Source organism: Equus przewalskii, chromosome 1 (genome assembly GCF_037783145.1).
Source record: "Equus przewalskii isolate Varuska chromosome 1, EquPr2, whole genome shotgun sequence".
Classification (NCBI taxonomy): Eukaryota; Metazoa; Chordata; class Mammalia; order Perissodactyla; family Equidae; genus Equus; species Equus przewalskii.
Window position 1 is genome coordinate 57,601,307 of NC_091831.1, and position 15,594 is coordinate 57,616,900.

General features: G+C 45.5%; 1 protein-coding gene across 1 annotated transcript in view; it reads left to right on the forward strand.

The window, feature by feature from the left end:
- Positions 1-15,594, forward strand: part of HKDC1 (hexokinase domain containing 1) — a 48,183-nt gene that overhangs the window by 19,148 nt on the left and 13,441 nt on the right. The window contains exons 7-15 of the mRNA XM_070564693.1: positions 1,000-1,183; positions 4,155-4,310; positions 5,491-5,724; positions 6,786-7,090; positions 8,755-8,900; positions 8,995-9,114; positions 13,037-13,132; positions 13,242-13,341; positions 14,731-14,914. Coding sequence (XP_070420794.1) covers positions 1,000-1,183; positions 4,155-4,310; positions 5,491-5,724; positions 6,786-7,090; positions 8,755-8,900; positions 8,995-9,114; positions 13,037-13,132; positions 13,242-13,341; positions 14,731-14,914 — 1,525 coding nt within the window. The remainder of the gene's footprint in view (positions 1-999; positions 1,184-4,154; positions 4,311-5,490; positions 5,725-6,785; positions 7,091-8,754; positions 8,901-8,994; positions 9,115-13,036; positions 13,133-13,241; positions 13,342-14,730; positions 14,915-15,594) is intronic.

Genomic DNA, 15,594 nt, shown 5'->3' on the forward strand with positions numbered 1-15,594 from the left:
GTTTCAGGGCCCACTCCTCAGAATGGGATAGGTCTTGCCAGGCAGGAAATCCAGCTCCTGTCCACTGTGTCTGTCTTGGTGACAGTCTGGTAACCCACAGATTGGGTGCCACACCTGAATAGTATCCACACCTTTCTGAGAAAAACTTTTTCCAAATATTGTATTGCATTCTGCTTCTCTACATTTCTTATTTCTCATGTTGGCCTTTAAAATCTTCAGAGTATCAGCCAGGGGAAGATGCTTTAAAATTTTTTTAAAAAACAGTTTTATTAAGGCATAAAAATTCTCTCATTTTAGGTGAACAATTCAATAATTTTTAGTAAATTTACAGAGTTTGGTAACCATCACCACCATCCAATTATAGCACACTTCCATCATCCCAATAGGTCCCAGAAGGACTGTGCCCATTTACGGTCACTCCCCAACACTCAAGTGTTTGAGGCGCTTCCTCAGAGTGATTTTGTGTTTGAATGATGGAATGTTGCTTTCTTATGTGATGGCTAATCACTGTCAAAGATAAGGGTGTACCTCATGCTAGGAACATATTGTGGCAGGCCATGAGTAAGGAATATTTTTAGTATCAAAGAGAGAAGCAGCTAAGTAGTTTAGGGAAAGGATTAAAAAATTAATTTTTTTCATGGTGGATTGGTGATTTAATTTTTTTTGATATTTATAAGCTTAGGATAACTCACCCTCCTCTTTGTAAATGTGCTTTGTGAGCTTTCATACATATTCATCAGGGACTTGTTTACAATTGACTCCATTCATAAGAGCAAACCATTAACAGCCTGAGAAGTGTAGACTTGACATGTCAGCTTTATCCTCATGAACTCCCGGGCTTGCCACAGCTGCTTCCCTCAGCGAGAACCAGCCCCGGGAGTGGATCAAAGGCACTTTGTGGTACATTCGGAAGACTCTCAGGAGGCTGAGAGTTCTCTCTGTCTGTGCCCGGCTGGGAGCCCTTCCATCTCTGCACGTTCTCTCTGACCCCTTGTTCAGGCACTGGCACCAACGCGTGCTACATGGAGGACATGAGCAACATAGACCTGGTGGAAGGTGACGAGGGCAGGATGTGCATCAACACGGAGTGGGGGGCCTTTGGGGACGACGGGGCCCTGGAAGACATCCGCACCGAGTTCGACCGGGAGTTGGACCTCGGCTCTCTCAACCCCGGGAAGCAACTGTGAGTACCCTGTGCTGTGATCTGGGCATCGGCACCAGTAAATTCCCGATCACTCAGGTGCACTTTCCCCTGGGGGGTTTTCAGTTGTGACTAGTTATCCATCACAGTGAGCTTATGAGGCAAGGCTTGTATTTAGTTTCATTGGACAGATGAGCAAAGTGAAGCCAAGGAAATTGAGGGACTTCTCTTACGTCAAAACCTGAATTCTAATTTAATCCATATTTCTGGAGCACATATGTGTGAGGCAGAGGAGATATAGCTGTGAACCGGATGTCTTGGGTCCTGCCCTCTTGGCGCATTTGGATGAGTGGCCACAGGACAAACCAGTGCAGCTGGAGAAAGCAGGACTCAGCCAAATTCCTCATTTGTGTTTCCAGTGCTCCCCTGCCACCTTGCTTTCTTAGGTGCCTAATCATACAGCACAGGTGGGAGTCCTTCCCTAAGGTGTCCTGGAGCCTTTCTCAGCTCTCATCCCACGCTCACCTGTAGTACGACTATTTAGGGTCTGCCTCAGCTCCATGTGCTGAGCTCTCTGAAGGCAGGCTACATGGGTGATTTTTCTTTCCTTTCTACACACAGTGTCTTGCACATTATTGCAGCTTATTGAGCATTTGTTGAATGAAAAAACATTTTTTAAAAATTTAAAATAATTTCACGCTTGAGGAAAAGTTGCGAAAACGGTACAAAATTCCCCTTCACACAGATCCCCTAAATAGTAACATTGTCTCTGTATGTTTGTGTGTATATGCACACACACACACGAAATACACATATGCATAAGTACACATCTGTCTGTATGAAATTATTTTTCTGAACCATTTGAAACTAAGTTGCGAACATAATATCCCTCTTCTCCTAAATACCTCAGAGTGTATTATCTGAAAACAAGTACATTCTCTTACATAGCCAAAGTATAATTATCAAAATTAGGAAATTAACACTTAATCAGTTCTAATGTCTAATTTACAGACCTGATTCAAAATTCACCAGCTGCCCCACAAATGTCCTTTATGCAAAAAGAAAAAACATTGTCCTGGTCCAGGCTCCAGTCCAGGATCACAGACTGCCTGTTGCTGCCGTGGCTCCTTAGTGTCCTTTAATCTGGAAAACTTCTGTAGTCTCTTTTTTTCATGATCTTGAAGCATACAAGCCATTTATTTGACAGAATGTCCCTCAATTTGCATTTGTCAGCTGTTTGCTCATGATTAGGTTCAGATGATGCGTTTGTGCAGGAATGTCACACAAGCGATGTGTGTCCTCGTCAGTGCGTCATATCTGGAGGCGCGTGAGGTTCATTGCGTTACTGGCGATGCTAACTTGAATCACTTGGTCGAGGGGATACGCAACAGGCTTCTCCATCATCAGGTTATTCTTAATCCCTCTGTAAGGAATAAGTAGCTGGTGAAGAGATACTTTGAGACTATATACATATCCTGTTTCTCTTTAAACTTTCACTCTCTCGTTTTAGCATCCATTGATGAATTTCTGAATCCGTCATCCTCTCTATGCTTATTAGCTGTTATTCAAGTATAAGGAAGAAATTTCCTACCTCCTCCATTTACCTATATATACTAATATGGACTCATGCATTCTATTTTAATTTAACGGGTTATAATTTCTTCCTATCATTATTTCGATGCTCAAATTTTTTCAGATTTCGCCAATGGAAGCCCCTTCAAGCTGATCCCTATGTCCTTTTGACATGTTCCCATTACTCTTTAAGTTCTTCCTTATTTTCTGGCACAGTAAGATGCTCCAGACTCATTGTGCATTTTCCCAGTCCCAATCTGGAATCTAACATTTTTCTAAGAAGCCCTGGTAAATAAATATAAGTGTCTCCTAGAAACCATTCAAACACTAGAAATGCATACCTGGAAAACAAATTTCCACTTTGTGTGTGTGTGTGTGAGAGGAAGATTAGCCCTTAGCTAACTGCTGCCAATCCTCCTCTTTTTTGCTGAGGAAGACTGGCCCTCAGCTAACATCTATGCCCATCTTCCTCTACTTTATATGTGGGATGCCTACCACAGCATGGCGTGCCAAGCAGTGCCATGTTCACACCCAGGATCCGAAACACTGAACCCTGGACTGCCGAAGTGGAATGTGTGCACTTAAGTGCTGCGCCACCAGGCCGGTCCCCAAATTTCCACTTTTGATGTACCTGCTCCCCAGCACACACCCATTTCACTGGTGACACAGAGCAGTCACGGCCCAAGAAAGAGGTGCCCATTTTTTGGACTTTATCATTCTCACCTTCTCCATTTCACTTAAAATAAATTCCATTCCCTCAAACCCAACCTGGATTTTTTTTAAATAGATAAAGTTGGTTAGGAAACAGATCGTCCTTGATTTGTGTCTTCTTATGTTTAGAAAATAAAAATTATATTTAATAGTTTACCTGGGAAACAATTAGTGATTGCCTGTCGGATGCAGACTGAGAGTCAGGGTGTGGGTAGCCTGGTGGGATAGTCCATCCACATTGTCGTCAAACCTCTCTGGGCTATCCAAGCCCTTCTCACAGACACAGCATCTTTCTCTCTTGGAGAGAAGCATGGTGTAGAAGTTGGAAGCATCTGACATTTGGATTTGTCTGCCACGGTTGCTGATCTTGGGAAAGTACCAGAAGTCTCTGAAGTTGAGCTTCCTTGTGCCTAACGTGAGAAGAGCACCCCTATGGCCAAGGGTGATTTGAGATAAAGACTCTTAGAATCGAGCACTTTGTGAGCAGGAATATCTTAGATCTCCTCTAGTTTAGTCCTCCCCTTTTCTAGGTGAAGAGAGTGCAGCTCAGAGAGGGTGAGTGGGCTCCCAAGGGCACCTCAAGCTGGGAAAGGGGCTGAGGCCTCCTGACCTGTGGAACAGCCTTTCCACTACTCATGCTCCTGACCAGGGAACGTGGCTCATGGGCTTTGGGAAAGGATGCTACAGAACCAAAGGTGTTGCTGCCACTGATCTGTTCGCTGAATCGTAGGTTTGAGAAGATGATCAGTGGCCTGTACCTGGGCGAACTCGTCAGGCTCATCTTGCTGAAGATGGCCAAGGCAGGCCTCTTGTTTGGTGGTGAGAAATCCTCTGCTCTCCACACTAAGGGCAAGATTGAAACACGGCACGTGGCTGCCATGGAAAAGTAAGCTACCGACTGGGTCTCTCCCGCCTTGACTCTGCAGAGGGTTAGGGTGGCAGTCAAGGTGTGGGATGCTCATGGTAGTGGTACAGCAAGAAGGAACCAGAGCTTCCTTCTTCACCAGGCGATTTCAGGCTTGAGCACAGCTTCATGGGGGTTAGCAATGCCTGCCGTGACTCAAATGTGGCTTCTCGTTGATTTCACCAGCCAGGGATTCTGCTGTCAGAGGCATACCTCCTCTCTGTGTTTTGCTGCCTTCTTCTTCACTAAAGTGGAGACCTGGAACTTTTTTAAGGTCGCAGACCCCTTTGAGAATCCGATTCAAGTTCTGGACCCTTTACCCCCCAAATGCACATTTGCACACAATTTTTCTTACAATATCAGGGCATCCTTGGACCCGTTAAAGCCCATACACGGAATCCAAGTTAAGAACTTCTTCCATAGTGAGTGCCTCCTCTACCTGGTACCATTGGGGACTGGCTTTGGCTCTGATGATCTGAGGCCTCATGCACAGGTCCCTGCAATGAGGAGTTGGCTGGTGAAGGTCCTGGCCCCAGTCAACTCAGGGTCCTGTTCCTCAGGCCTAGAAACCCTGGCATTGCCCTGAGCTTTGTAATCAGTTTAGATTCTGAGCTCAGCAGAGTGGCATCTGACTCCCAGAGTCTGTGTTTGTGCAGAACTTGGTTGGGACTGAGTTTCTGTGAAAGGAAATATTGTACAGAGTGGTCAAAAGGCTGAGCTCTGTAATCTAACTGTTTAAATCCTGGCCCTTGTACTTACTAGCTGTGTGACTGTGAACAAGTTACTTACCACCTCTGTGCCTCAGGTCTCTTTTCTGTACAATAGGGTAATGATAGTAGTTTGCCCCGGATTATTGTGAGGGTTGAATTAATACATGTCAAATCCTTAGACACGTGCCTGACACGTGCCTGGCACATAGTCAGTACTCAGTAAAGGGCGGCTGCTCTGGTCACTGTTGTTATTATATATATTTATTTATATTATTATATATATTATATATTTATATATAGTTATTATATAACAACTGATATTGTTGTTATTGTTATATTACTATTTGCCAGCCTATTTATTTTCACAGTCCTGAGATGTAGGAAAGCTGATTCTCTGAGGGGGATCCCCTGGGGTGGAGAAGTGTGGTCCTCTCATTACTGTCCCTGGCCAGGTATAAAGAAGGCCTTGCCAATACAAGAGAGATCCTGACGGATCTGGGCCTTGAGCCTTCGGAGGCCGACTGCATTGCGGTCCAGCACGTCTGCACCATCGTCTCCTTCCGCTCAGCCAATCTCTGTGCAGCGGCCCTGGCAGCCATCCTGACGCGCCTCCGGGAGAACAAGAAGCTGGTGCGGCTCCGGACCACGGTGGGCATGGACGGCACACTGTACAAGATACACCCTCAGTGAGTGCTGCCTGCCGATCCACACCCCCCACGAATGAGTCCCCCCTGGAACAGAGCCCCTGCGTTCTCTGTAAGCGATGCTGCTTCTCTGGGTTACTGGAACCAACTGTCTCCTATTGGTTCTGAGATTATAGGGGAAAGGGTGAATTCAGAGACTACATTCATCTAGCTGGCTAGGTTGCTTTGGGCATCATTCTTTTTTTTTTTTTTTAAAGATTTTATTTTTCCTTTTTCTCCCCAAAGCCTCCCCCCAGTACATAGTTGTGTATTTTTAGTTGTGGATCCTTCTAGTTGTGGTATGTGGGATGCCGCCTCAGCATGGCCTGACGAGCAGTGCCATGTCCTCGCCCAGCATCCGAATGGGTGAAACCCTGGGCTGCCAAAGCAGAACGCACGAACTTAACCACTAGGCCAAGGGGCCAGCCCCGGGCATCATTCTTAAGGAAATATTCTGCTAACGCCAATTGCCTGACTAGAAAGACCATCCATCTGTGTGTTTATTCATCTTTCCACTCATCTATCCATCATTTCATCTATCTATCCAGTATTATTGAATACCTACTATGTGGTAAGATTGGAAAGTAAGATACACCCAGTTATAGATGGGGAAACCTCAGGATGGCAGAGGTTGCGAAGTTCACCTGAAGGATACTGGTAGGGAAATGAGAATTTCCCAGAAGGAGGGAGAAAGAAGCCCCTCTGGCTAACAGAGGTGGTGTTGGAAGTCAGGCGGGTACACCCAGAAGGAGCTGGGGAAAGCTTCCCCTTTGGGCAGAGATGATGCTCAGCCAATACGTTATACGTGGACATGCTCTACTGGTTGAAGTATTAGTGATAAAATGGCCACTTCTTTGAGCCTCGCAAGTGTCCCTTCCACTGCCCCAGCTGCCCTAGTCCCTCCCTCAGTCACCCCCTGACCCCCACCATCCAGAAACTGAAGGAGCGAGCCGTGGCCCAGCAGGGCTCCCCACGACCCAGCTCTGCTGCTATACCTGTGTCTTCCCCGCTGGCTGGCCCAGCCTTTATGCTTGTTGTGTATTTTGTTGTCACCCTGCCTTCAGATACCCGAAACGCCTGCACAAGGTGGTGAGGAGACTGGTTCCGAATTGTGACGTCCGCTTCCTCCTGTCAGAGAGTGGCAGCGCCAAGGGGGCTGCCATGGTGACAGCGGTGGCCTCCCGAGTGCAGGCTCAGCGGAAGCAGATTGACAAGGTGCTGGCTTTGTTTCGGCTGACGCAAGAGCAGCTTGTGGGTGTGCAGGACAAGATGCGGGCTGAGCTCGAGTATGGGCTGAAGAGGGACACCCACTCCCTGGCCACAGTCAAGATGCTGCCCACCTATGTCTGTGGGATGCCGGATGGCACAGGTGGGCTGCGCACAGCTCCTTCTCTGAGGGGCCACCCAGAGGTCTCATCAAAACTCCTTGAATCCAGTTAGGTTTTTTGTTTTAAGAGCCTTGGATTCATGTCTGTAATGGAGGGAGGGAGAGCAGGGCAGAAGGTCAGTACTCCTTCTGAATCTATTTGTCTTGGTCCATCCAAGGCATTTGTAGTGAAATAATACCTGAGTTAGGTTATGTGCGTGTGTGTGTGTGTGTGTGTGTGTGTGTATGTGTGTGTCTACATAGTTGAGAACACGGAGTGTACCCCATACTCTTGGCAAACAGAAGACCCAGATGCTGTCCCCGGGAGCTGCCATCTGGACGCTTGGAGTTGTCTGGCTTATCTTCCCACCCGCTTCTCTGCCTCTCTTCTCCCCTGGGGCTTGGCTCTCTTCCTTCTCCCCTCTCCCCTCTCATCAGTTTCTGCCCCTGACTTTTCTGACCCTGATCCTTCTCCCGGTCCTCTGTGCTCAGCTGAAAGGAGCCACTAAACCGTGGAGTCAGTTCTTTAGACAAGTTACTTCACCTCTTTGAACCTCATGAGCCTCACCCAGAAATAATGACTTTTGTAAAATGCTTTATGTCTTGTAATTTGCTTTTGAACCTTTAATTTCATTTCATCTTCACAAACACTTTGCATGATACATAAAGAGAGAATGATTCCCATTTTATGGATGCCAAAACTGAGACTCAGAGTGGTTAGATGACATTCTCAAGGTCACACAACTGTACGTGGGGTCTCTCAACAGCAAAGATCTTTTCCAGAATCAGTATCCTTCGAGTCTACGTAGGGAAAAAAACTGAGAGCAGTAGAAGACACTGTTCAGTTATTCATTCATCCCTTTTACGCTTCTGCCTTCATTCCTCAAGTTTCATTAAGCACTTACTATATGTCAGGCTCTGTTCTAGGCACAGTGATAGAGCAGTGAGCCTTGTGGCTCACGTTCTATTGGGCTGGCAGACAATAAACAAATAAATGACATATGGTACCATGTAATGAGAGGGGTTATGAAGAAAGATGAGCAGGATAAGGGAAAGGGAGCTGGCTGGGAGTGATGTCTTTGGCAAATTCAAGGAACAGCAAAATGACCAGTGTGGTTAGAACAGAGTGAGTGAGGCAGTGAGCGAGGTAAAATGTTACACAGAACAGACTATGAAGCTCTGTGATGTCGGAGCGGTGAGAGGCCTGGGGTAGCCCTGGGCGGTAGGGGTGTTGGGACTTGATATGGTTTCTTGTTAGTCAGGTGGCATCTGGGGAAGGGGAGAGTGGGGACAGGAAGAATCGTTTCATGCTGGTGATGAACAATTCCTCTAGGCCATACAGACAGGATGGAAACACCTCCCAGAGTTCTTTGCAGTCAGGGTAGCCTGGCCTGGATTCATCCTCAGAGGATCCTTGAACATAAGTGTCATGTGTGACCTTTACCGGATACGAAGAAAAGCAGGCCAGCCTCAGACAGGCTCCAAGTGCGTGCCCAGTGCTCTCATGCTGTGCTTAGTGACCGCCGTGCCCCTCTGGCCCATGAGCCCCAGAGGGGCACGTCCTGGATCTGCTCTGTTTCGGTGTCTCCTCGTCCTCCCAATGCCTCCACATGGGTCCCTGCTCTGTGCATGCTGGTGGAATGCAACCCCCGCTCTCTCCACCACAGAGAAAGGAAAGTTCCTTGCCCTGGATCTGGGGGGAACCAACTTCCGGGTCCTCCTGGTGAAGATCAGAAGCGGACGGAGGTCGGTGCGAATGTACAATAAGATCTTCGCCATCCCCCTGGAGATTATGCAGGGCACCGGCGAGGAGGTAAATGCTGGGCCGGGGGTTCTGTGCTCCGAGGTGCCAGCCTGCCACCTCGTATCACCGCTGACCGAGGACGACTGCCGCTCTCTCCCTGCAGCTCTTTGACCACATTGTGCAGTGCATCGCGGACTTCCTGGACTACATGGGCCTCAAGGGAGCCCAGCTGCCTTTGGGCTTCACCTTCTCGTTTCCCTGCAGGCAGGCGAGCATTGACAAGGTAAGACAGCCCAGCCAGGCTCACAGCCAGCCCAGTGGGCTTCCTTCCTCCACCAGAGGAATCTCAAGGTGGCTCTGAGTCACTGTTCATCCTAGGTAGGGGTCTCAAATTCAGGGTAGTTGGGGAAACATGATGGAGAATTCGAACCATTTCTTTTTTTCTATTTATTATGTTCCATTTTCGTTATTATTTTTTGGATTGGGGTTCACAAAAGAATTTAGGATGGTATACAATGAAGGGACACATGCATAAGAATACTGTTAAAAGAGAGGTCAGATCACAGTATGAAGAGATAGCAAGAGGTAATGAGCAGTTAAGGCGAGTTATCCCTCTAAGCCAGTCATATCATCTGTGTCTTCCTGGGCAGCCGGTGTGCACCGGGAAACACAATAGGTTGTAGGGTTTTTATCGTCTGATCAACAAAAACTTACCAGCGCATCAGAAGAAATGCGTTTCTTTCCTGATACTAGAATCTCAGAAGACTGATTTAGTTGACTTTGAAGAACATCATGGATAATAATTTTAATAAATTATTTGTAATAATTTAGAAATGTATCACAAGGTCTCTTTGGAATTCTTGGGTAAAAACACTATCTGCCAGCTTGTGGAGAGCAGAGCGTTATCTCTCTCTCTGACAGGCTTATGTCAATCAGGCTTATAGGACTGGCATAAAAACAGAACACTGTGTCTGAATTTATAGGGAGAACTCTGGTCAGCACGGCAAGTCAACCAGAGAGCTCCTGACATTAAAAAGAAGAATGACACCAAAGATTTGTTAAGATTTTGTCTAATCCACTCAGTGTCCCCATCAGGTACACACTGGTTTTGTTTTGTTTTGTTTTTTACTATTGATTTATTTATGGTAAAATAGATATAAAACTTACCACTTTCACCATTTTTAAGTGTACAGTTCTGTGGCATTAAGCACATTCACATTGTTCAGAAACCATCACCACGGTCCATCTTCTGAACTTTTTCATCTTCCCAGCCTGAAACTCTATAGCCATTAAACATTAACTCCCCATATACCCCTCCCCCAGATCCTCGTAACCTCTATTCTGCTGTCCGTCTCTATGAATTTGACTATTCTGAGTATCTCATATAAGTGGAATCATACAGTATTTGTCCTTTTGTGACTGGCTCATTTTGCCTAGCATAATGTCTTTAAGGTCCATCCATGTTGTAGCATCTGTCAGAATTTCCTTCCTTTTTAAGGCTGAATAATATTCCATTGTATGTATACACACTATTTTTAATCACCATTTTGTGGTTGAGAAAAACAGAGACACAGAGAGATTAAGCAAGTTGTCCAAATTGCCACATCTGTAAACGGTGGTGGAGGGTTCCAGCCCAGGACACTGGCCCGAGAGCCAGGCTCTTGCACTTGGCCTGCGAGGAGACCAGGCCTGGGGCCCAGTGTTTTAGCATCATCTTGGCTGTGATGCACAGTACACCTACGTGTGTGTAATCAAAGCAAAAAATCAAGAAATCATACTTCCCCTTACTGTGTGCGTTATGCTCTGCTTTCTATCCTATTTCATTTCCATGTGAGGAAATTGAGGCATGCGGGTCTCGTCCAATGGGTGGGTGTGCAGTTGGAACTGAAGCAGAGCTCCCCAGGGCTCTGAGAATGCCGTGGAAACACATGCTTCAGTGGGCTTCCCTCCTCCCCCACTCCAGTCATTCAGAGAGCGGGGAGAGAGGGCTTCAGAAGGCCGCGTTATCTGGCAATATGGCTAGATCTCTCAAAATTAAAAGTGCCAGAATGCTAAGAGCCAGAAGATCTGTTTCTCAAGATTCCATGTCTCAAACACGTGCCCAAGGAGGAATGAACGAGAGGTTCACCACAGCACCGCTTTTTAATCATGAAAATTTAGAAATAACCCCTATGTCTGGCAGTGGAGCAGGACTAAATAAACTGTGCAATCAATCAGATGGAGTTAACTACTTGATTTTTATTTAACAGACACATACATGGTGCTTGCTCTGTGCCAGACATGGTTCTAAGTGCTCCACAGATGTTACTCACCTGACGGGAGGCAGCGGAGTGCAATAGTTAAGAGCAGGGGCCTGGAACCACAGCGCCTCCATTTGAATCTTGGCTTCTCCACTTACTGGCTGTGTGTCCTTGGGAAAGTTATTTAATGTCTCTGTACCTTGGTTTCCTCATTTGAAAAAATGGGGATAAAAATAGTACTTATTTTATAAGTGTGTTTTGTGGCTTTTTTTATTTCCTTGCAATTATATTTGAGGAGTATTTTGCACAGTGAAGGAATGTGGCAGATCCATGTTAATTGACCTGGAAAGGTCTGGGAGATAAGTTATTGAGTGAGAAAAACAAATTGCAGTAGTCCACACACAGTAAGAATTTATTTATTTAAAAATACATGTAAACAGAGAGAAAAAGGTCTGAAAGTATTCGTATCAGACGGGTAATAGAGGTGACCTCTCAGATTGGGGGGATGGGGAGTTAAGGGAGTTGATCCTTATCAGTAACACTTTAATTTTTAATAAGGGTAATGCGTTTCTGTGTTACTACTGTGTACATTATTAATTAGTAATTAATAAAAATTAATACATCATCAGGGAGGGGAGCCTTGTGCAGCTGTCCACGGTCTTGAACAATTGATGGACGCTAGGACACCACTGTTTCTCCTTACCCAGGACACTGGGCCTCCAGGCCTCTCTCCCAGCACTGCTGACAGGTTCATGAAGACACAGCTAAGAGGGAGGGAGAGACCAAGGGACAGCGGGAGCAAAGGTGTCAATGGCTGGAGAGACAAAAGAGAGACTTTTAAAAAATATTATCTTTATATAATTGCAACTAATAAGAAAGGGAGTTTTTTTATTTGGGGGTGAATCTCTAATGTACGCCTCCCACCAGGAAAGAAACAAGGGAGTCCAGCTTCCCCAGGACTATGGGGAAAAGGAGAGAGACCAGGGCTGAGGGCCTCAGGGTGAGGTGGCCGTCCAGCCCACAGAGTTGGGAGCGCTGCCATCAAAGCTGCTAGCCACCTCTCCTATCCCAGGGCCTCTCCTGGCCTAGATGCCCCAGCTTTACCTGCCCTCACCCCACCGCCGGCTCTAGCTATGGAGTCTGAGGCTAGACTAACTCCGGCCTCCAGCTATCAGTGTAACCTTGGGCTTCCTATTAAAAATTAAAAATACGTTTTTATCAGTATTATAAAAATTATGCATGCTAATTTTGGAAAACTAGGAAATATAGACAAACAAAAAAGGGAGACTAAAAGGCACCCATAATCTTGCACCCAGAGAGAACCACTCTCAACCCCCTGGTGTATGCATTGTTCCAGACCGTTTTCCAGATTTGAGTGTGTGTGTGTGGTTTTTAAAATAATAATGGAATAATTCACCATCTGTGTTTGTTTAATGTGTGTTCACTGAACAGTGTATGGTGAACATCTTTCTCTAACATCCAATGTCCTCTTACAGCATGATTTTTTATATAGCTGTATAGTATTTCCTATATCGATATACAAGATGATGGATCCATGACGTTGGAATGATTCGATGCCTCTAGTTTTTCACTGTGCAACAATGCTTTGATGAACATTTTGTAGCTTTATCTTTAATCACATCTTAATCAGTCCTTGGCTAAATTAGAAGTGGGACCACTATGGTCCAGGCCTTTGTTCTGTGCAGTCGTGGCCAGGGAACACTAGTTGACCCTTGATGAATATGAATTACTGCAGTTAATCCACTCGGCAGCAGACCTTGTTTGAGCATCATGCTCTGTGATGCCTCTGGGCCCAGTGTTAGGGCAGCAGAGATGGAAGCACTGTCAAAAGCACATGCGTTTGACCAGAGGTCAACTATAGTGCCTTGCATCTATTTGACTTTGAGGGTGTACAGTAGTCCCAGCAAACTATTTCTCAAATGAATTTCCTCTCCTTTCTTTCAGGGAACACTCATTGGGTGGACCAAAGGCTTCAAGGCCACTGACTGTGAAGGAGAAGATGTAGTGGACATGCTCAGGGAAGCTATCAAGAGGAGAAACGTATGATGTGGTGTTGAGGCTTGTGCCCGATCGTGCCCCTTCTGCCAGGCCCCTCCTGAGCCTGTTTGGCTTGTACACTCTGCTGACAGTAGTGCTGCTTCCTCTGCAGGAATTTGACCTGGACATAGTTGCGGTCGTGAATGACACAGTGGGGACCATGATGACCTGTGGCTATGAAGATCCTAATTGTGAGATTGGCCTGATTGCAGGTAAGTGGTCAGGCATGTCCCATTGGCCTACTCCTGTCTGCTCTTTCCCTTTTTACATAGTGAGAAGCTGGAGGTCATTGTTCCATTACACAGAGGCTCTGAAGCCAGCTTTTCCAAGGCAGAGATGACGTTAAGATTGGAATTCCAGGTGTCCTAATTCTTAGGTCTTTACTTAATATCTTTCTCTTTGAGGGTCCTAAGCCAAGGTTATCCTTTCTATTGAGGATGGAGAATAACATAGAAAGAGGGAATTTTCAAATTAGAGCCTTGGGGCAGATTATCCTGAGGGGAAGGAGGCCGCTGTTGGATCGTGTTGACCTGAGCCCGAGGGAGCTAGATCTTCATGCTGCCTCCAACACATACCTCCTCTGTTCTCTGACCTCTTCTGGCTTTCAGAGTGTACAGGATGGGGAAGAGCAGGAAAGAAATCTAGGAGAGGAGAAGGGTGGAGTGTGAGGTATAACGTAGGCATTTTAGAGGTCTTTAGAAGTCCAGCAGTGATTAAGGGCAAAGGTGGAGTCTAGAGGGATGACTCTAAGAGGTAAGGGGACAGGTGGGATTTGAACAGGGGGAGCAGAGATAATGGGCATTCCAAGTGACAGGCACAGGTGAAGTAATGACAGAATCTGGGGAAATTGTTCCAGTTGGCTGTCTGGGCTTCCTGAAAGTGAGTAGTAGGTAGAACAAGGAGATGGGAATAAACTGAGGTGTCTTCGTTCAATGCCAGGTAAGAAGTTTCCTCTCACTCTAACTCTTACCCTTTTTGTGACCTTGGGCAGGTTACTTATTCTGTCTGGACTTGAGTTTCCTCATCCGTGGGAAGGGTTAGGCTAGATCTAGGAGGGCAAAGAGATGAGACTTGTTTGATTGAATGTAATAGTTGACTGGACTCTTGTGTTGAGAGTAGTTCTGAGAGCAGGTCATGGGCAAAGGAGAAGAGGGCAGCTTACAGATGCCATGCGTTTACTCATCCAAGACGTGATGATTCTTCATGGTCCCTTCCAGCTCTGACTGCTAACTCGGTGACTACTTGGAAGCTCACTTTGTATACCTGTAGCTTAACAATAATGATGAGGATGATGATGATGTGATGTGGTGATGGTAATGATGATGATATCATGGGTACCATTTATTGAATACTGTCTATGTGGAGGAAACTAACTGATGTCATCTCGGGTTTTTTTTCTTTATAAGGCAGGTATTATTTCCTTTTTACAGAGGAAGAAATTTGCCCTCTGAAAGATGAGATACTTGCCTATGAGTGTAAAGTTAGAATCCACACCCAGTTTATCTGCTTCAAGCCTAAATTCCTATCCACTGCACTCCACTGGCTCTTTAAGACCTTGTGGTATCTTTTGAAGACTAAAGTCCCTTCACGATTCCTTCTAGGAACAGGCAGCAACCTATGCTACATGGAGGAGATGAGGAACATCGAACTGGTAGAAGGGGACGAAGGGAAGATGTGCATTAACACAGAGTGGGGAGGATTTGGAGATAATGGCTGTATAGACGACATCCGGACCCAATATGACAAGGAGGTGGACGAGGGGTCCTTGAATCCTGGCAAACAGAGGTGAGGAGGGTGGGTGTGTACATTATGTAGGTTGTGCAGTATATGACTTTACCAGATCTAAGAAGGGTTCCATTTTCATATCATGGACACTATAGCATTGTATATTTATTACAAATCTCCATTAGATGTCAGTGAAGTGTCTTATTTGAAAAGCAAAATATTATTTTTTTATAGAATAAACTATTTTTTTTATTATCATAGTCTATTTTAGACGTAAGATAAATGGTTTTTTCTCTTTTTTTATTGCAGTAACATTGGTTTATAACATTATATAACTTTCTGGTATACATCATAATATATTTTGAATTCTGTGTAGATTACATCATGTTCATTACCCAAATATTAATTACAATCCATCACCACACATGTGCCTAATCATCCTTTCACCCTTCTCCCTCCCCCTTCCCCTCTGGTAACCACCAATCCAATCTCTGTTGCTATGTGTTTGCTTGTCGTTGTTTTTATCTTCTACTTATGAGTGAGATCATACAGACTCTGAGTTATTTCACTTAGCATAATACCCTTAAGGTCCATTCATGTTGTCGTAAATGGCCAGATTTCATCGTTTCTTATGACTGAGTAGTATTCCGTTGTGTATATATATCACATCTTCTTTATCCATTCGTCCCTTGATGGGCACCTAGGTTGCTTCCAAGTCTTGGCTATTGTGAACAATGCTT